Here is a 22,688-nt window from a genome sequence, read left to right on the forward strand (position 1 = left end):
GCCGTCTCCGCGGTGATCTATAGAGGGATTATCGGGGATTATCCTCATTAATTAATGAGAGATCTGAGATAATGGGGGGGGGGGGGGGAGGGGGGCCGTGTGGGAGGAGGGGACCGAAATAGACCCCCGCGTCACTGTCTACTGACACACCGCACTCCCTGTACAGGGGACACTAACTGACACACCGCACTCCCTGTACAGGGGACACTGACACCCTGATCTGTGTATACAGGGGACACTGACACCCCGATCTGTGTATACAGGGGACACCGACACCCCGATCTGTGTATACAGAGGACACCGACACCCCGATCTGTGTATACAGGGGACACCGACACCCCGATCTGTGTATACAGGGGACACCGACACCCTGATCTGTGTATACAGGGGACACCGACACCCCGATCTGTGTATACAGGGGACACCGACACCCCGATCTGTGTATACAGGGGACACCGACACCCCGATCTGTGTATACAGGGGACACTGACACCCCGATCTGTGTATACAGGGGGGCTCCGACACCCCGATCTGTGTATACAGAGGACACCGACACCCCGATCTGTGTATACAGGGGACACTGACACCCCGATCTGTGTATACAGAGGACACTGACACCCCAATCTGTGTATACAGAGGACACTGACACCCCAATCTGTGTATACAGAGGACACTGACACCCCGATCTGTGTATACAGGGGACACTGACACCCCGATCTGTGTATACAGGGGACACTGACACCCCGATCTGTGTATACAGGGGACACCGACACCCCGATCTGTGTATACAGGGGACACTGACACCCCGATCTGTGTATACAGGGGACACTGACACCCCGATCTGTGTATACAGGGGACACTGACACCCCGATCTGTGTATACAGGGGGGCTCCGACACCCCGATCTGTGTATACAGAGGACACCGACACCCCAATCTGTGTATACAGGGGACACTGACACCCCGATCTGTGTATACAGAGGACACTGACACCCCAATCTGTGTATACAGAGGACACTGACACCCCAATCTGTGTATACAGAGGACACTGACACCCCGATCTGTGTATACAGGGGACACTGACACCCCGATCTGTGTATACAGGGGACACTGACACCCTGATCTGTGTATACAGAGGACACCGACACCCCGATCTGTGTATACAGAGGCACTGACCCTGCACTGTATACAGTGTCCTGTAGATGGATGTATATCTGCTCCTGTACCATTATACAGCCCTCCGGTGTCTGGGGGGAGGGGTGACATTCTTGCAATAAGATGAGGGGGTCTCCCGGGGTAACCCTCCCCCCTCCATCTATAATAAAACAGCCCCCCTCTCCCCGTCCTCCTTTATATATACCCGCAAAGCCGGCACCACTCACAACTGACCAGTCCTGGAATCAGGACAGACACAGAAATCCTGAACCCGAGCAAATCCTGAACCCGCGCGCAACTTCATACCTGAGACTGACCCTGCTGAGACTAGAGGGCCACCGAAACCCCCAAATCTGAACCCTATCACCCCGACTGACCCTGCTGAGACTAGAGGGCCACCGAAACCCCCAAATCTGAACCCTATCACCCCGACTGACCCTGCTGAGACTAGAGGGCCACCGAGACCCCCAAATCTGAACCCTATCACCCCGACTGACCCTGCTGAGACTAGAGGGCCACCGAAACCCCCAAATCTGAACCCTATCACCCCGACTGACCCTGCTGAGACTAGAGGGCCACCGAAACCCCCAAATCCGAACCTTATCACCCCGACTGACCCTGCTGAGACTAGAGGGCCACCGAAACCCCCAAATCTGAACCCTATCACCCCGACTGACCCTGCTGAGAATATTAGGGTGACCAAACCCCCAAAAACTACAACCCCCTCCCCCCCAATCTACAAAACCATCCCCAAAAATGATGGTGGGAGTGTCGGCACTGACCCTGGTGACTCTACTGCTGGTCGGGGTGTCTGGACGGCCATCCCCGCAACTCAAACATCTGAAGGTGAGACTGACGGAGTACTCTGTGTATTATACTTTGTATGATGAGATGGGGGTACAGCTAGGAGTGCTGAGATAAAATCATACAAAGGTGGGGCAGACGTCATATTCCATGTATTATACTGTGTATTGTATAGGGGAATGGATACAGTTAGGACTGCTGAGATAAAATCATGTAAAGGTGAGGCTGACATTGTGTTCTGTTTATGATACGTGGTATCCGTTCTGGGTTACACGTCTCGTATCACGAGTCCAAAATATTCATGCAGGTAGGAGTGCTGAGATAAAATAATATAAAGGTGAGGCAGACGTCTTCTGTTGCTGAGATAAATTAATATCAAGATGACGCAGATGTCTTCTGTTCCTGAGATAAAAAAAATATGAAGGTGAGGCAGACATATTCCATTGCTGAGATAGGAAATTTTAAAGATAAGGCAGACGTCTTCCATTGCTGAGATAAAATAATATAAAGGTGAGGCAGACTTGATTTATTATACATTGTATCTTTTCTTACACTTCTCATATCATGATTCTCAAAACTGGATCCAGTTGTTAATGCTGAGATAAAATAATATAAAGGTGAGGCAGACGTGGTATTATAGTTACATTGTATCTTTTCTGGGTTACACTTCACATATCATGACTCCAAAATATGGATACAGCTAGGAATGCTGAGATAAAATAATGCAAAGGTGAGGCTGATGTATTGGATTTGTTATACATTGTATCTTTCCCGGATTCCATGGGTCTGAAGTAAGGATTCGGTTCTTATTGCTGAGATTGTATAATGTGTAGGTGGGGCAGACGCTGTATTCAATGTATATACAATGTATTCTATAGTCATAGATACGGATCCAAGTATTAGTGCTGAGATAAAATCATGTCACTGTAGGGCACACATATTCGATTTATATACATTGTATTATATAGTCAGAGATACGGATCCAGGTATTAATGCTGAGATAAAATCATGTCACTGTAGGGCACACGATGTATTCGATTTATATACAATGTATTCTATAGTCAGAGATAGGGATCTGAGTATTAATACTGAGATAAAATCATGCCAATGCAGGGCACACATATTCGATTTATATACAATGTATTCTGTAGTCAGAGATAGGGATCCGGGTATTAATACTGAGATAAAATCATGTCACTGTAGGGCACACGTTGTATTCTATTTATATACATTGTATTCTATAGTCAGGGATACGGATCTGAGTATTAGTGCTGAGATAAAATCATGTCACTGTAGGGCACACGTTGTATTTGATTTATATACATTGTATTCTATAGTCAGAGATATGGATCCAGGTATTAGTGCTGAGATAAAATCATGTCACTGTAGGACACACGTTGTATTCGATTTATATACAATGTATTCTATAGTCAGAGATACGGATCCGGATATTAGTGCTGAGATAAAATCATGTCACTGTAGGGCACACATATTCGATTTATATACAATGTATTCTGTAGTCAGAGATAGGGATCCGGGTATTAGTGCTGAGATAAAATCATGTCACTGTAGGGCACACAATGTATTCGATTTATATACAATGTATTCTGTAGTCAGAGATAGGGATCCGGGTATTAATACTGAGATAAAATCATGTCACTGTAGGGCACACGTTGTATTAGATTTATATACATTGTATTCTGTAGTTGGAGATACGGATCCGGGTATTAATGCTGAGATAAAATCATGTCACTGTAGGACACACGATGTATTCGATTTATATACAATGTATTCTGTAGTTGGAGATACGGATCCGGGTATTAGTGCTGAGATAAAATCTTGTCACTGTAGGACACACGATGTATTCGATTTATATACAATGTATTCTATAGTCAGGGATCCGGGTATTAGTGCTGAGATAAAATCATGTCCATGTAGGACACACGATGTATTCGATTTATATACAATGTATTCTATAGTCAGAGATATGGATCCGATTATTAATTGTGAGATAAAATCATGTCCATGTAGGACACACGTTGTATTCGATTTATATACAATGTATTCTATAGTCAGGGATCCGGATCCAGGTATTAGTGCTGAGATAAAATCATGTCACTGTAGGACACACGATGTATTCGATTTATATACAATGTATTCTATAGTCAGAGATATGGATCCGGGTATTAGTGCTGAGATAAAATCATGTCACTGTAGGACACACGTTGTATTCGATTTATATACAATGTATTCTATAGTCAGGGATCCGGATCCGGGTATTAGTGCTGAGATTGTGCACAGTGAAGGTGAGATATCGGGTGATGTGTAGATCGCAGGGCAAGTCGCACCCTATTGTCCGGTCATCTCGGCGTGGTTCGGATCCGCACCGATTTCTATAGTAGTACCCGCACGACTTTTGTTGCGATTTCCACAGACATCCGTGTCAGACGTCCTGCAAATCGCACCTGAAATCGGCGCGTCACCCGACCTTGAAATGGTGCGACTTCGCTGTAAGTCGGGATGGGGGTGACCGGGGGTGACCGCGTCTTCACACGTGCGATTTGCTGCGGCGCCATTTCTAAAGTCATTCTGGCGCGGCTTTTTCTGCAGTTTGGTTGCCATTTCACATACATAGAACAGAATGGAAATCGCTCTGCAAATTGCAGGAAATCGTTGAAAAGTCGCAGAGTCTTCAGAAATCGCACTGATGCATTTTATAGCAAAGATGGCCGGCACAGCAGATGATGGCGGCCCCCAGTCTGCTGAGATCAGATTTGTAATAACAGCGCGGGCAATCAAATACAAACCCGCCGATGATTTGGGGGGCTCACGATCGATCCCTTCGACTTGTCGGGGGTTTTATATTTTCTTTTATTATTAGGACCTGGTGGAGACTGCAGGCCGCTGTCGTCTGGCGCTGTGTCGGGTTTCCGCGGTGTCTCCTCATCAGGCGCAGGACGGATATTTTCTGGAGGTCATACAGCAACGCGAACAATTCTTTACATTTTACAAAAATATAATATAAACAACAATAAAAGAAATCCGATATAAACGCAGATGAAAAGTCGTCCTCTAGGTCCATAGACAGGACAAGGAGCAACCATGACGACGATACCCTCTATACCACGGGTGTCAAACTGGCGGCCCCTCCAGCTGTTCCCAAACTACAAGTCCCATGAGGCATTGCAAGGATGACAGTTACAAGCATGACTCCCAAAGGCAGAGGCATGATGGGACTTGTAGTTTCGCAGCAGCTGGCTGGCCGCCAGTTTGACACCCCTGATCTATACCTTCTGATCAGAACGTTCCCGTATCTCTGCACTCCGGCACACAAAGGTTCTTTCCGTTCAGTGCGGTGGGGGGCGATATTCCGCACCTTTCCGCGATCAAATTATCTGCTTGATCAGGAGATGTGGAGGGGTGGCCGGGGGGGGGGGGATATTTTTGAAGCCGAGCCCTTTTCCCATTCATAGAAAAGTACTAGGGGACACAAGGAGGGGTCCTGGACCGCTGGAGCCAATGAGGAACCCAAAGGAGTCGGTCAGTTGTCTCACCGGGACCCCATTCACACCAGAACGTTCTGAAGCACATTGACGCTCAGTGGTGCCCATTCACACCAAGGCTCGGATCTTCACGTTTTTGGTCTCCTGGAAAAAGCCTGACATTGGTCAAAGTGTACAGTTTTGCACATTTTTTGCCGCTTCTAGCTTTCAGTTGGCTAAAACAAAACCTCATTCAAAAATTGTCTGAAAAGCTCAAGCTTTGGGGGGCTGGGTGTCCAAACAGTCCATTGATAATACACGTTTACAAAAAGATGGGCAGAGAACACCCCCCCCCCCCTTTGTATGGTGTGGATCAGGAGAAGCATGGAAGCTAACAATACTGTCCAGCCGACCAAAACAATCCCCCCATCAGCAAGGAGTGAGCTCCAGTAGACCCAACTGATCCCCCCATCAGCAAAGAGTGAAGTCCTCTTTGCTGTCCAGCAGACCCAACCGTACCCCCACCAGCAAGAAAGATTGAACTCCACCTTGCTGTCCAGCAGACCAAACCAATCCCCCCATCAGAAAAGAGGAATGAAGTCCTACTTGCTGTCCAGTAGACCCAACTGATCCCCCCCACATCAGCAAAGAGTGAAGTCCTCTTTGCTGTCCAGCAGACCCGACCGTACCCCCACCAGCAAGAAAGATTGAACTCCACCTTGCTGTCCAGCAGACCAAACCAATCCCCCCCCCATCAGCAAAGAGGAATGAAGTCTTACTTGCTGTCCAGCAGACCCAACTGATACTTTACTTTACTAGCAAAGAGGTGTGAGTGTAAACTCCTCCCTTCTATCCAGTGGACCCAACTTATCCCCCCACCAACAAGGAGGAATGAACTATTCCTTGCTGTCCAGTGGAACCAACCATATGTCCACCCAGCCGATCCCCCACTAGCAAGGAGTGAACTCCTCTTTGCTGTCCAGTGGACCCAATTGTACCCCCCCCCCCCCCACCAGCAAGGTGGAGGAAAGTCCTTTCTTTCCAGCAGACCCAACTGATACCCCCACCAGCAAGGAGAAGTATATTCCTCTTTGTTGTCCAATGGACCCAACCAAATCCCCCACCAACAAGGAGGAGTGATGTCCTCCTTGCTTTCCAGCAGACCCAACTGAATCCCCCACCAACAAGGAGTGAATTCCTCTTTGTCCAATGGACCCACCCGATCCCCCACCAACAAGGAGTGAACGCCACCTTTCTGTCCAGCAGACCTAACTGATTCTCCCACCAGCAAGGAGAGGTGAATTCCTCCTTGCTGTCCAATTAACCCATCCGTACCCCCACCAGCAAGGAGGAGTGACTTCCTCCTTGCTTTCCATTGGACCCAACCTTACCCCCCGAGCAAAGAGGTGTGAATTCCTCCTTATTGCCCAGTGAACCCAACCAAATCCACCACCAGCAAGGAGGACTGAAGTCCTCCTTGCTTTCCAGCAGATCCAACTGAATCCCCCACAAGCAAGGAGAGGTGAATTCCTCCTTGCTGTCCAATTAACCCAACCGATCCCCCAACCAGCAAGGAGGAGAGAATTCCTCTTTGTTGTTCAATAGACCCAACCAATCCCCCACCAACAAGGAGTGAACGCCACCTTGCTGTCCACAAGATCTACCCGATTCTCCCATCAGCAAAGAGGAGTGAATTTCTCCTTGCTGTCCAGTGGACCCAAGCATATCCCCCACCAGCAAGGATGAATGACTTCCTTCTTACTGTCCAATGGACCCAACCAATCCCCCAACAGCAAGGAGGAGTGAAGTCGTCCTTGCTTTCCAGCAGATCCAACCGATCCCACACCAGTAAAGAGGAGTGAACTCCTCCCTTCTGTCCAGAGGACCCAACCATACCCCCATCAACAAGGAGGAATCAACGCCTCCTTGCTGTCCAGAGGACCCAACCATACCCCCATCAACAAGGAGGAATCAACGCCTCCTTGCTGTCCAGAGGACCCAACCATACCCCCATCAACAAGGAGGAATCAACGCCTCCTTGCTGTCCAGAGGACCCAACCATACCCCCATCAACAAGGAGGAATCAACGCCTCCTTGCTGTCAGAGGACCCAACCATACCCCCATCAACAAGGAGGAATCAACGCCTCCTTGCTGTCCAGAGGACCCAACCATACCCCCATCAACAAGGAGGAATCAACGCCTCCTTGCTGTCAGAGGACCCAACCATACCCCCATCAACAAGGAGGAATCAACGCCTCCTTGCTGTCCAGAGGACCCAACCATACCCCCATCAACAAGGAGGAATCAACGCCTCCTTTCTGTCCAGAGGACCCAACCATACCCCCATCAACAAGGAGGAATCAACGCCTCCTTTCTGTCCAGAGGACCCAACCATACCCCCATCAACAAGGAGGAATCAACGCCTCCTTGCTGTCAGAGGACCCAACCATACCCCCATCAACAAGGAGGAATCAACGCCTCCTTGCTGTCCAGAGGACCCAACCATACCCCCATCAACAAGGAGTGAACTCTTCCTATCCAGCAGACCTAGCTATCCCCCCACCAGCAAGGATGTGGTATTTTACTGATTGGGATATTTCAGGAAAGTACTGCATTGTGGTCACTAGGTGGGGCTAATGATCATAGGAGGTAATGATATTACAAATAATAGGAAACCTGCTAAGAAGGGGTGGAGTATATACAGAAATGTGTGAAGAAGGGAGAGAAGGAAAGACAGAATGTGAGAAGAAGAGCTGGATTATATCTAATGTTCTCTCTCTTCCCCCTCTGCAGTCTTTAGCTGATCTTTTATCCCAGGACCTGAGTTCCTCGGAGGAGGTCCTACTCATGGAGAGTCTGGAAGATTTGGGGGCATCCATCTCTGGGCCCCGCCCCCGGGACACAGCCGTGCCTCAAGACTCCTCCCAGCTTCCCACAAACCGCGCCTGGCTCCGCCTTTTCAGCGACTTCATGAACAACCAGAAGAAGTTTCGAGGGCGCACAAAGAAATCGGGAAACTCCCGCGGATGTTTTGGGATGAAGCTGGAACGGATCGGAACCGTCAGCGGGCTGGGCTGTTAGCATCAGGTATGGGGAATCCTCAGAAAATAGCGCCATCTATCTACAACGCTGTGCACTGTACAACCGCCGTGCTTTATTGATCTATGGCTGTACAGGCTCAGGAAGTATCCCTCAACTTGCAGAATGTGTTTAATATGAAACCAGAACTCTGAACATTCTGCTAATGAAATGTGATGTCGTATAAGGAGCCTGTAGAACAGAAGTAGCCTGACTGTGGGGTGCACATAATCATCAGTATATGTAACAATACAGCCAACTGTCAGAGACTGCAGACATATTATAGGAGATGGTCAGAGACTGCAGACCTATCACAGGAGATTGTCAGAGACTGCAGACCTATCACAGGAGATGGTCAGAGACTGCAGACCTATCACAGGAGATGGTCAGAGTCTGCAGACCTATCACAGGAGATGGTCAGAGTCTGCAGACCTATCGCAGGAGATGGTCAGAGACTGCAGACCTATCGCAGGAGATGGTCAGAGACTGCAGACCTATCACAGGAGATGGTCAGAGACTGCAGACCTATCACAGGAGATGGTCAGAGACTGCAGACCTATCACAGGAGATGGTCAGAGTCTGCAGACCTATCACAGGAGATGGTCAGAGACTGCAGACATAGTACAGGAGATGACCAGAGACTGCAGACATAGTACAGGAGATGACCAGAGACTGCGGACACAGTACAGGAGATGACCAGAGACTGCGGACACAGTACAGGAGATGACCAGAGACTGCAGACACAGTACAAGAGAGGGTCAGAGACTGCAGACACAGTACAGGAGATGGTCAGAGACTGCAGACATAGTACAGGAGATGGTCAGAGACTGCGGACATAGTACAGGAGATGACCAGAGACTGCAGACATAGTACAGGAGATGGTCAAAGACTGCAGACATAGTACAGGAGATGACCAGAGACTGCGGACATACTACAGAAGACGGTCAGAGACTGCAGACATAGTACAGGAGACGGTCAAAGACTGCAGACATAGTACAGGAGACGGTCAGAGACTGCAGACATAGTACAGGAGAGGGTCAGAGACTGCAGACACAGTACAGGAGACGGTTAGAGACTGCAGACATAGTACAGGAGATGGTCAGAGACTGCAGACATAGTACAGGAGATGGTCAGAGACTGCAGACATAGTACAGGAGATGGTCAGAGACTGCAGACATAGTACAGGAGAGGGTCAGAGACTGCAGACATAGTACAGGAGATGGTCAGAGACTGCAGACATAGTACAGGAGAGGGTCAGAGACTGCAGACATAGTACAGGAGATGGTCAGAGACTGCAGACATAGTACAGGAGAGGGTCAGAGACTGCAGACACAGTACAGGAGACGGTTAGAGACTGCAGACATAGTACAGGAGATGGTCAGAGACTGCAGACACAGTACAGGAGATGGTCAGAGACTGCAGACATAGTACAGGAGATGGTCAGAGACTGCAGACATAGTACAGGAGATGGTCAGAGACTGCAGACATAGTACAGGAGATGGTCAGAGACTGCAGACATAGTACAGGAGAGGGTCAGAGACTGCAGACATAGTACAGGAGATGGTCAGAGACTGCAGACATAGTACAGGAGAGGGTCAGAGGGACTGCAGACATAGTACAGGAGACGGTCAGAGACTGCGGACATAGTACAGGAGACGGTTAGAGACTGCAGACATAGTACAGGAGATGGTCAGAGACTGCAGACATAGTACAGGAGATGGTCAGAGACTGCAGACATAGTACAGGAGATGGTCAGAGACTGCAGACACAGTACAGGAGATGGTCAGAGACTGCAGACATAGTACAGGAGATGGTCAGAGACTGCAGACCTATTACAGGAGATGGTAAGAGACTGCAGACATAGTACAGAAGATGGTCAGAGACTGCAGACATAGTACAGGAGATGGTCAGAGACTGCGGACATAGTACAGAAGATGGTCAGAGACTGCAGACCTATTACAGAAGATGGTCAGAGACTGCAGACCTATTACAGAAGATGGTCAGAGACTGCAGACATAGTACAGGAGACGGTCAGAGACTGCAGACATACTACATGAGATGGTCAGAGACTGCAGACATAGTACAGGAGATGACCAGAGACTGCGGACACAGTACAGGAGATGACCAGAGACTGCGGACACAGTACAGGAGATGACCAGAGACTGCAGACACAGTACAAGAGAGGGTCAGAGACTGCAGACACAGTACAGGAGATGGTCAGAGACTGCAGACATAGTACAGGAGATGGTCAGAGACTGCGGACATAGTACAGGAGATGACCAGAGACTGCAGACATAGTACAGGAGATGGTCAAAGACTGCAGACATAGTACAGGAGATGACCAGAGACTGCGGACATACTACAGAAGACGGTCAGAGACTGCAGACATAGTACAGGAGACGGTCAAAGACTGCAGACATAGTACAGGAGACGGTCAGAGACTGCAGACATAGTACAGGAGAGGGTCAGAGACTGCAGACACAGTACAGGAGACGGTTAGAGACTGCAGACATAGTACAGGAGATGGTCAGAGACTGCAGACATAGTACAGGAGATGGTCAGAGACTGCAGACATAGTACAGGAGATGGTCAGAGACTGCAGACATAGTACAGGAGAGGGTCAGAGACTGCAGACATAGTACAGGAGATGGTCAGAGACTGCAGACATAGTACAGGAGAGGGTCAGAGACTGCAGACATAGTACAGGAGATGGTCAGAGACTGCAGACATAGTACAGGAGAGGGTCAGAGACTGCAGACACAGTACAGGAGACGGTTAGAGACTGCAGACATAGTACAGGAGATGGTCAGAGACTGCAGACACAGTACAGGAGATGGTCAGAGACTGCAGACATAGTACAGGAGATGGTCAGAGACTGCAGACATAGTACAGGAGATGGTCAGAGACTGCAGACATAGTACAGGAGATGGTCAGAGACTGCAGACATAGTACAGGAGAGGGTCAGAGACTGCAGACATAGTACAGGAGATGGTCAGAGACTGCAGACATAGTACAGGAGAGGGTCAGAGACTGCAGACATAGTACAGGAGACGGTCAGAGACTGCAGACATAGTACAGGAGAGGGTCAGAGACTGCAGACACAGTACAGGAGACGGTTAGAGACTGCAGACATAGTACAGGAGATGGTCAGAGACTGCAGACATAGTACAGGAGATGGTCAGAGACTGCAGACATAGTACAGGAGATGGTCAGAGACTGCAGACACAGTACAGGAGATGGTCAGAGACTGCAGACATAGTACAGGAGATGGTCAGAGACTGCAGACCTATTACAGGAGATGGTAAGAGACTGCAGACATAGTACAGAAGATGGTCAGAGACTGCAGACATAGTACAGGAGATGGTCAGAGACTGCAGACCTATTACAGAAGATGGTCAGAGACTGCAGACCTATTACAGAAGATGGTCAGAGACTGCAGACCTATTACAGAAGATGGTCAGAGACTGCAGACATAGTACAGGAGACGGTCAGAGACTGCAGACATACTACATGAGATGGTCAGAGACTGCAGACATAGTACAGGAGATGACCAGAGACTGCGGACATAGTACAGGAGATGGTCAGAGACTGCAGACATAGTACAGGAGATGACCAGAGACTGCAGACCTATTACAAGAGATGTTCGGAGACTGCAGACATGATACAGGAGACGGTCAGAGACTGCAGACATACTATATGAGATGGTCAGAGACTGCAGACATGATACAGGAGACGGTCAGAGACTGCAGACACAGTACAGGAGATGACCAGAGACTGCGGACACAGTACAGGAGACGGTCAGAGACTGCGGACACAGTACAGGAGACGACCAGAGACTGCGGACACAGTACAGGAGACGACCAGAGACTGCGGACACAGTACAGGAGACGACCAGAGACTGCGGACACAGTACAGGAGACGACCAGAGACTGCGGACACAGTACAGGAGACGACCAGAGACTGCGGACACAGTACAGGAGACGGTCAGAGACTGCGGACACAGTACAGGAGACGACCAGAGACTGCGGACACAGTACAGGAGATGACCAGAGACTGCGGACATAGTACAGGAGACGGTCAGAGACTGCAGACATAGTACAAGAGATGGTTAAGGAGCTCCATGAGGCTGTTTGATATCCCTCTGAATACAAGCTCCCAGCAGTGATTGGCGGGCTGTGAGGAAGGATGGTAGGGTAGTATAGCGCCTCTCTCCAATGACGCTGCGTCTGTCTTCCTATAGGTCGGCCGTCCCTCTGACGAGTCCCCGGGTGGGATGATTCCTCCAGAAATAAATGAAACAAACAATGAACTGTGACCTTCCTATACGAGTCGTGGTGCCACGACCCGGACTGACGCGTTCCGCACACGGCGGAGGCAAAGCTTTGTGTGTTGATGAATTCGCACTGTGTGTGTGAAGGATTTCTTGTTCCTCATTGGACGGTGAATCGTTCAGAAGTCACGACTTGTCCGCCATGTTTTTGTAAGGAATGTGACGCGGGATTTTATCCTGAGACCTCCCCTCCCCCCTTCTAACGAATCGCACCCCAACAGGAACCGGGTGTGAGAGATAAAGTGCAACTCCTCTGTGTGTGTCCTAATAAAAGTCTTATCCCATATCCTACCTGTCTGTGTACACTGACTCCACCAAGACCTGAACCCCAACATTGCTGGGTGCGGAATGTAGGAGGGTGCCAGGCAATGGGTCTATGAAGGTGTCGGGCACTTACGATGTTTGTCATTGGGTGTATGGGGGTGTCAGGCACTGGGTGTATGGAGGTGTCAGGCACTGGATGTATGGTATGGGGTGTCAGGCGCTGGGTGTACGGTATGGAGTTGTCAGGCACTGGGTGTACGGTATGGAGTTGTCAGGCACTGGGTGTACGGTATGGAGTTGTCAGGCACTGGGTGTATGGTATCGGGTGTCAGGCACTGGGTGTATGGTATAGGGGTGTCAGGCACTGGGTGTATGGTATGGGGTGTCAGGCACTGGGTGTATGGTATGGGGTGTCAGGCACTGGGTGTATGGTATGGGGTGTCAGGCACTGGGTGTATGGTATCGGGTGTCAGGCACTGGGTGTACGGTATGGAGTTGTCAGGCACTGGGTTTATGGTATAGGGGTGTCAGGCACTGGGTGTATGGTATGGGGTGTCAGGCACTGGGTGTATGGTATGGGGTGTCAGGCACTGGGTGTATGGTATGAGGGTGTCGGTCTGAGTGTACAGTACAAGGGTTTCAGGCGCTTTGTGTATGGTATGGGGGTGTCGGGCTCAGTGTACGGTATGAGGGTGTCAGGCACAGGGTGTATGTATGAGGGTGTCAGGCGCTGGGTGTATTGTATGGAGGTGTCAGGTCAGACGCTGGGTGTACGGTATGAGGGTGTCAGGCGCTGGGTGTATGGTATGGAGTTGTCAGGCGCTGGGTGTACGGTATGGGGGTGTCAGGCGCTGGGTGTGCGGTATGGAGGTGTCAGGTGCTGGGTGTACGGTATGGAGGTGTCAGGCGCTGGGTGTACGGTATGGAGGTGTCAGGTGCTGGGTGTATGGTATGGAGTTGTCAGGCGCTGGGTGTACGGTATGGGGGTGTCAGGCGCTGGGTGTACGGTATGGAGGTGTCAGGCGCTGGGTGTACGGTATGTAGGTGTCAGGCGCTGGGTGTACGGTATGGAGGTGTCAGGCGCTGGGTGTACGGTATGGAGGTGTCAGGCGCTGGGTGTACGGTATGTAGGTGTCAGGCGCTGGGTGTACGGTATGGAGGTGTCAGGCGCTGGGTGTACGGTATGGAGGTGTCAGGCGCTGGGTGTACGGTATGGAGGTGTCAGGCGCTGGGTGTACGGTATGGAGGTGTCAGGCGCTGGGTGTACGGTATGAGGGTGTCAGGCGCTGGGTGTACGGTATGAGGGTGTCAGGCGCTGGGTGTACGGTATGGAGGTGTCGGGCGCTGGGTGTACGGTATGGAGGTGTCAGGCGCTGGGTGTACGGTATGGAGGTGTCAGGCGCTGGGTGTACGGTATGGAGGTGTCAGGCGCTGGGTGTACGGTATGACGGTGTCAGGCGCTGGGTGTACGGTATGAGGGTGTCAGGCGCTGGGTGTACGGTATGGAGGTGTCAGGCGCTGGGTGTACGGTATGGAGGTGTCAGGCGCTGGGTGTACGGTATGGGGGTGTCAGGCGCTGGGTGTACGGTATGAGGGTGTCAGGCGCTGGGTGTACGGTATGGAGGTGTCAGGCGCTGGGTGTACGGTATGGGGGTGTCGAATACAAAGAACATTTCTTGTATGGGGACGTTGTATGTTCATGCCTCTAATAGAACACGGACACAAGTGAAAAGATAAAACCAACTTTATTACAAAAGATGTCACAACGTCTCGGCATCCCATCCCCCGCTGTAAGTCTGATATGATCGATGTGACGTCAACGCGTTTCACGGGTACCCCCGCTTCTCTGGGACCTTTATAGGCCTCATAGGACACCAACACAATATACAACTAGAGAAGAGAAACATAAAGTGAAATCTCTCCTAACAAGAAAACAAAAATTATATATAATGTGTGCATGTACAGTTGCAAGAAAAAGTATGTGAACCCCTTGGGATTATGTGGAGTTTTGCATGAATTGGGCATAAAATGTGCTCTGAACGTCATCTAAGTCACAACAATAGAAGAACACAGTCTGCTGAACATAATACTACACAAACATTAGATGTTGCCATGGTTTAATTGCACATAACATGTAAACATTCACAGTGCAGGGAGGAAAAAGTATGTGAGGCCCTAGCTTAATGACTTCTCCCAGAGCTACTGGGAGCCAGGAGTGAGCCAACCTTGACTCCAATCAGTGTGATGATATTGGATGTGTTGCTGACAGCTGTCCTGCCCTTAAAAAACACACACCTTGTTTTGGGTTTACTGGTTTCAAGAAGCACTGTCTGATGTGAACCAAGCCTCGCAGAAAAGAGCTCTCAGAAGACCTACGATCAAGAATTGTTGACTTGCATGAAGCTGGAAAGGGTTACAAAAGTATCTCCAAAAGCCTTGATGTTCATGTGTCCACGGTAAGACAGACTGTCTACAAATGGAGAAAGTTTAGCACTGTTGCTACTCTCCCTAGGCGCGGTCATCCTGTAAAAATGACTGCAAGAGCACAGCGCAGAATGCTGCATGAGGTAAAGAAGAATCCCAGAGTGTCAGCTAAAGACCTACAGAAATCTCTGGCACATGCTAACATTTTTGTTGACACATCTACAATAAGGAAAACATTAAACAAGAATGGAGTACATGGGAGGACACCACGGAGGAAGCCATTGCTGGCCAAAAAGAAGATTGCAGCACGTTTGAAGTTTGCAAAAAAACACCTGGATGTTCCACAGCACTACTGGCAGAATATACTGTGGACAGATGAAACCAAGATTGAGTTGTTTGGGAAGAACACACAACACTATGTGTGGAGAAAAAAAGGCACAGCACACCAACATCAAAACCTCATCCCCACTGTGAAACATGGCGGAGGGAGCATCATGGTTTGGGGCTGCTTTGTTGCCTCAGGGCCTGGACGGATTGTTGTCATTGATGGGAAAATAAATTCCAGAGTTTATCAAGACATTTTGCAGGAAAACGTACGACCATCTGTCCGCCAACTGAAGCTCCGCAGAGGATGGGTGATGCAACAGGACAATGACCCAAAGCATACAAGTAATTCAACAAAACAATGGCTGCAACAGCACAGAATACGTCTTCTGGAGTGGCCCAGTCAGAGTCCTGACCTCAACCCGATTGAAATGCTGTGGCATGACCTTAAGAGAGCGATTCACACCAGACATCCCAAGAATATTGCTACACTGAAACAGTTTTGTGAAGAGGAGTGGTCCAAAATGACTCCAGATCGTTGTGCAGGTCTGATCTGCAACTACAGGAAACGTTTGGTTGAGGTTATTGCTGCCAAAGGAGGGTCAACCAGTTATTAAGTCCAAAGGTTCACATACTTTTTCCTCCCTGCACTCTGAATGTTTACATTTTATTTGCAATTAAACCATGGCAACATCTAATGTTTGTGTAGTATTATGTTCAGCAGACTGTGTTCTTCTATTGTTGTGACTTAGATGACGTTCAGAGCACATTTTATGCCCAATTCATGCAAAACTCCACGTTATCCCAAGGGGTTCACATACTTTTTCTTGCAACTGTATGTATGTCAGAGACTGCAATTACATGTGTGTGTATGTATGTGCGTGTATATATATATATATCTGGACTTGATTACATGAACACCAATCACCACATTTGCAATCATCACGTCTGCTGCTATCACAGATAGTATGTACCTCCCTCAGCTCATACGCAGCACATATCAGTGTGTTCTCCTTCTCCGTGTCTTCTCAGCCCTCTCACACGCCAGCGTGTACCACCTCAGCTGCCAACAGAAGAGCGCTGCCCACCACTGCAGATAGGGCAGACCGATAGCCACACGTACTCCCAGAAAGCCACATGGGCTGTGATGACATCATCAGTTGGCAGGACGCGGGCGGGTTGCCTGCAGAGCTTCCGGCACACCTCTAAAGAAAATACAGTACTGGTGGCGAGAACAATCTATTTGGCATGGATTGGGGAATTTGTGGCAATTTTCCTGCGGCACCCCTGAGGACTCTGGGGTGCCGCAGCACCCTGGTTGAGAAATGCTGGGCTAGACAATGGCATCCTGACTGCCATTAGGTATCGGGATGAAATTCTTGGACCCATTGTCAGACCCTACACTGGTGCAGTGGGTCCTGGGTTCCTCCTGGTGCTGTGGGTCTTGGGTTCCTCCTGGTGCAGTGGGTCCTGGGTTCCTCCTGGTGCAGTGGGTCCTGGGTTCCTCCTGGTGCAGTGGGTCCTGGGTTCCTCCTGGTGCAGTGGGTCTTGGGTTCCTCCTGGTGCCGTGGGTCTTGGGTTCCTCCTGGTGCAGAGGGTCCTGGGTTCCTCCTGGTGCAGTGGGTCCTGGGTTCCTCCTGGTGCAGTGGGTCTTGGATTCCTCCTGGTGCAGTGGGTCCTGGGTTCCTCCTGGTGAAGTGAGTCTTGGGTTCCTCCTGGTGCAGTGGGTCTTGGGTTCCTCCTGGTGCAGTGGGTCTTGGGTTCCTCCTGGTGCAGTGGGTCCTGGGTTCCTCCTGGTGCAGTGGGTCTTGGGTTCCTCCTGGTGCAGTGGGTCCTGGGTTCCTCCTGGTGCAGTGGGTCTTGGGTTCCTCCTGGTGCAGTGGGTCCTGGGTTCCTCCTGGTGCAGTGGGTCTTAGGTTCCTCCTGGTGCAGTGGGTCCTGGGTTCCTCTTGGTGCAGTGGGTCTTGGGTTCCTCCTGGTGCAGTGGGTCTTGGGTTCCTCCTGGTGCAGTGGGTCTTGGGTTCCTCCTGGTGCAGTGGGTCTTGGGTTCCTCCTGGTGCAGTGGGTCTTGGGTTCCTCCTGGTGCAGTGGGTCTTGGGTTCCTCCTGGTGCAGTGGGTCTTGGGTTCCTCCTGGTGCAGGGGGTCCTGGGTTCCTCCTGGTGCAGTGGGTCTTGGGTTCCTCCTGGTGCGGTGGGTCTTGGGTTCCTCCTGGTGCGGTGGGTCTTGGGTTCCTCCTGGTGCGGTGGGTCTTGGGTTCCTCCTGGTGCGGTGGGTCTTGGGTTCCTCCTGGTGCGGTGGGTCTTGGGTTCCTCCTGGTGCGGTGGGTCTTGGGTTCCTCCTGGTGCGGTGGGTCTTGGGTTCCTCCTGGTGCGGTGGGTCCTGGGTTCCTCTTGGTGCGGTGGGTCCTGGGTTCCTCCTGGTGCGGTGGGTCCTGGGTTCCTCCTGGTGCGGTGGGTCCCGGGTTCCTCCTGGTGCGGTGGGTCCCGGGTTCCTCCTGGTGCGGTGGGTCCCGGGTTCCTCCTGGTGCAGTGGGTCCTGGGTTCCTCCTGGTACAATGCCCGGCCTCATGTGGGGAGAGTATGCAGGCAGTTCCTGGAGGATGAAGGAATTGATACCATTGAATGGCCCCCACGCTCACCTGACCTAAACCCAATAGAACCCCTCTGGGATGTCATGTTTCGGTCCATCCAATGCCATCATGTTGCACCTCAGACTGCCCAGGAGCTCAGTGATGCCCTGGTCCAGATCTGGGAGGAAATCCCCCAGGACACCATCCATGGTCTCATTAGGACCCTCCCCCGACGTTGTCAGGCATGCATACAAACACGTGGGGGCCACACAGACTACTGGGGACCATTCTGAGTTGCTGCAATGACATTTCACCAACATGGACTCGCCTGCTCCATCATTTCTTCACTTTGATTTTCGGGGTGTCTTTGAATTCAGTCCTCTGTAAGTCGATCATTTTCATTTCCATCCAATGATGGGGCGTCCTTACGTTCCTCACCCATCCCCCGTCCATGTCAGTATAGAGATCCAGCAGGAGATTCCTCCCCATTGAGGTCTGATGGGTTTTCAGAGTCTTCCTTTCATGTTTTTTGAGCCGTGTATATACAGTCCCATGGAGGAGGAGGACTAACCTCCAGTACTCAGTGGTGATTGGATGGTCTCATACAGCGGGGCAATACGTAGGTTATGTCTTTCCTCCAATGCTATAATCCTGCAGGAGCGGAGGATACAAGGAGCCTGCTGGACAGAGGATCACATTTAAAGGGGACCTAACGGCTCTTACAGTGGTGGAGAAAAATAGAAGGTTGAGCCCAAGGGATTCAATTTAAAGGGGACACACAGTTTTTATTACCTTTTATTATATTTTTGGGTCATAAATAACATGTAAGGAGAGGACACAACCGGTGTCAGTTCCCAAGGGGTGAGCCGCGGAGAGGACACAACCGGTGTCAGTTCCCAAGGGGTGAGCCGCGGAGAGGACACAACCGGTGTCAGTTCCCAAGGGGTGAGACGTGGAGAGGACACAACCGGTGTCAGTTCCCAAGGGGTGAGCCGCGGAGAGGACACAACCGGTGTCAGTTCCCAAGGGGTGAGACGCGGAGAGGACACAACCGGTGTCAGTTCCCAAGGGGTGAGCCGCGGAGAGGACACAACCGGTGTCAGTTCCCAAGGGGTGAGCCGCGGAGAGGACACAACCGGTGTCAGTTCCCAAGGGGTGAGACGTGGAGAGGATGGGCGTGTTGGAACACAATGAAAGCACTGAAGAGACAGTGTGGAATGTGGAAAGTGAACTTGATATCGGGGACATCCCCAGGGTTGGTGTCACCCGGTGCGGAAACACTTGGTGACACGCCCTCCGATGATCCCCACAGAATAGATCGGATCTGCGGATTGAGCATAATGGATCAGAGTCAGATCCATTATGCTCTCCAATCTGCACATTCTATCCATTCTGAGGGGATCATCGGACGGGGTGTCACCAAGTGTTACCTTTTCGTGGAGCCCGTATAGGTTGCATGCCGACGATCCCCGCAGAATGGATCGGATCTGCGGATTGAGCATAATGGATCGGACTCCGATCCATTATCCTCCCCATTCCATCCTGCCGGGATCAGACTCCGATCCATTATCCTCCCCATAATGAGGGAATAACACACACCTGGCCATGGAACAGCTGAGAAGCCAATTGTCCCATTACTTTTGGTCCCTTAACAAGCGGGAGGCACATATGCAAACTGTTGTAATTCCTACACCGTTCACCTGATTTGGATGTAAATACCCTCAAATTAAAGCTGACAGTCTGCAGTTAAAGCACATCTTGTTCGTTTCATTTCAAATCCATTGTGGTGGTGTATAGAGCCAAAAATGTTAGAATTGTGTCCATGTCCCAATATTTATGGACCTGACTGTATATGTATGTTACGTGTAGTTTGTACCCGGAGTACAGCCCAGAAACAATAGTGCGCTTTTTCTTTTGTTTGTTTTTTTACCAAAAGCACATTGACAATTTTAAAAAAAAATTAAAAATCCTGACCTTTGCCCCGACCCAAACACTTACCCCGACACTGAACTAGATCAAACCTTGATCTAGGTATTTTTTTCTTTTTTAATATTTATCTTTTCTTTAACGTTTTTTTTCCATCTATGCCAGGAGTTAGAAAGATACAATGTATCTCTCTCCTCCATTCATAGAGAAAAAAAAAAAAACAAGGAGGCCGAGCTGTACAGTGACTGACCACATGATCGCTGTGATAGCCAATCAGAGGCTATCACAGCGATCATGTGACCTGGAATCGGGAATCCCGGGTCCCGATCGCTAGAACGGGACCCAGGACTCTCAGTGACACCGCGGTCTTTGTGCTGGGAGCGCGCTGTGTGGGCGCACTCCCACTACTAAGACAGGATTGCAAAAATGCGACCCCCACGGAAACAAAGCCCGGTTCTGTGAGGCCGCATATTTGTGGGACATCGGCACAAAGGGGTTTGGATATTACATACCCAGTATCAGTGATGACAGGGAATACATACTGAATATTGGCGATAGATGATCAATACATAATCAGTATACTGTAGGTGATGAGAAGTGATCTATACATATTTATTTCAGGTACTTATAAAGCGCCATCAATATATATTGTACATTCACATCAGTCCCCGCCCCCGAGGGGCGTACAATCTAAGGTCCCTAACTCACATGCATACATACACATACTAGGGACCAATTTTGACAGGAGCCAATTCACCTCCCAGCATGTCTTTAGAGTGTAGGAGGAAACCGAAGCACCCGGAGGAAACCCACGCAGGCAGAGGGAGAACATGTAAACTCTAGGCAGGTGGTTGGGATTCCAACCAACCCGAGTACTGCCAGGCGGAGGTGCTAACCATTTGGCCACTGTGCTACCCATACTCAGAAGAGGTGATCAATACATCCTCTATATCAGTGATAAGTGATCAATACACACTCAGCATCAGTGATGTGAAGTAATCAATATATACTCAATACCGGTGATCAATACACACTCAGCATCAGTGATGTGAAGTAATCAATATATACTCAATACCGGTGATCAATACACACTCAGCATCAGTGATGTGAAGTAATCAATATATACTCAATACCGGTGATCAATACACACTCAGCATCAGTGATGTGAAGTAATCAATATATACTCAATACCGGTGATCAATATATACTCAATACCGGTGATCAATATAGACTCAGCATCAGTGATGTGAAGTAATCAATATATACTCAATACCGGTGATCAATACATACTCAGCATCAGGGATGAGAAGTAATCAATATATACTCAGTACTGGTGATCAATATAGACTCAGCATCAGTGATGTGAAGTAATCAATATATACTCAATACCGGTGATCAATACATACTCAGCATCAGGGATGAGAAGTAATCAATATATAGTCAATACCGGTGATCAATACATACTCAGCATCAGTGATGAGAAGTAATCAATATAGACTCAGCATCAGTGATGTGAAGTAATCAATATATACTCAGTACCGGTGATCAATACAGACTCCTCATCAGCGATGTGAAGTAATCAATATATACTCAATACCGGTGATCAATACATACTCAGCATCAGGGATGAGAAGTAATCAATATATACTCAGCATCAGTGATGTGAAGTAATCAATATATAGTCAATACCGGTGATCAATACAGACTCCTCATCAGCGATGTGAAGTAATCAATATATACTCAATACCGGTGATCAATACATACTCAGCATCAGGGATGAGAAGTAATCAATATATACTCAGCATCAGTGATGTGAAGTAATCAATATATAGTCAATACCGGTGATCAATACATACTCAGCATCAGTGATCACTGACACAGAGTACGAATTTATTACTTTACGTCACTGATCCGGAGTCTGTATTGATCACCGGTATTGAGTATATATTGATTACTTCTCATCCCTGATGCTGAGTATGTATTGATCACCGGTATTGAGTATATATTGATTACTTCTCATCCCTGATGCTGAGTATGTATTGATCACCGGTATTGAGTATATATTGATTACTTCACATCACTGATGCGGAGTCTATATTGATCACCGGTATTGAGTATATATTGATTACTTCTCATCCCTGATGCTGAGTTTGTATTGATTACTTCTCATCACTGATGAGGAGTCTATATTGATCACCGGTATTGAGTATATATTGATTAGTTCACATCACTGAGTATGTATTGAATATTTATCACTGATACTGATATTGATGTACTGATCAATACAAACTCAGTATCAGTGATAAGTAATCTAATACATACTCCGTATCAG

General features: G+C 49.2%; 1 protein-coding gene across 1 annotated transcript; it reads left to right on the top strand.

Annotated features, from left to right (window-relative positions):
- The first annotated feature begins 1,145 nt into the window (after positions 1 to 1,145).
- Positions 1,146 to 13,134, top strand: LOC149438114 (C-type natriuretic peptide 3-like). Its single transcript, XM_089660230.1, has 3 exons — positions 1,146 to 1,999; positions 8,234 to 8,527; positions 12,759 to 13,134. The coding sequence occupies exons 1-2, from the start codon at positions 1,910 to 1,912 to the stop codon at positions 8,519 to 8,521; spliced, it is 378 nt and encodes a 125-aa protein (XP_089516356.1). The 5' UTR covers positions 1,146 to 1,909; the 3' UTR covers positions 8,522 to 8,527; positions 12,759 to 13,134.
- The last annotated feature ends 9,554 nt before the right edge of the window (positions 13,135 to 22,688 follow it).

The sequence above is a fragment of the Staurois parvus genome, unplaced genomic scaffold (genome assembly GCF_062004578.1).
Source record: "Staurois parvus isolate SC_StPar_1 unplaced genomic scaffold, SC_StPar_1.0 ptg001219l, whole genome shotgun sequence".
Taxonomy (NCBI): domain Eukaryota; kingdom Metazoa; phylum Chordata; class Amphibia; order Anura; family Ranidae; genus Staurois; species Staurois parvus.

Bases quoted from the DNA above. Each gene is read 5' to 3' on its own strand.
- LOC149438114 (XM_089660230.1), top strand. From the start codon at position 1,910: ATGATGGTGGGAGTGTCGGCACTGACCCTGGTGACTCTACTGCTGGTC. The intron at 2,000-8,233 runs GTGAGACTGACG...CCCCCTCTGCAG, and splicing joins CGCAACTCAAACATCTGAAG to TCTTTAGCTGATCTTTTATC.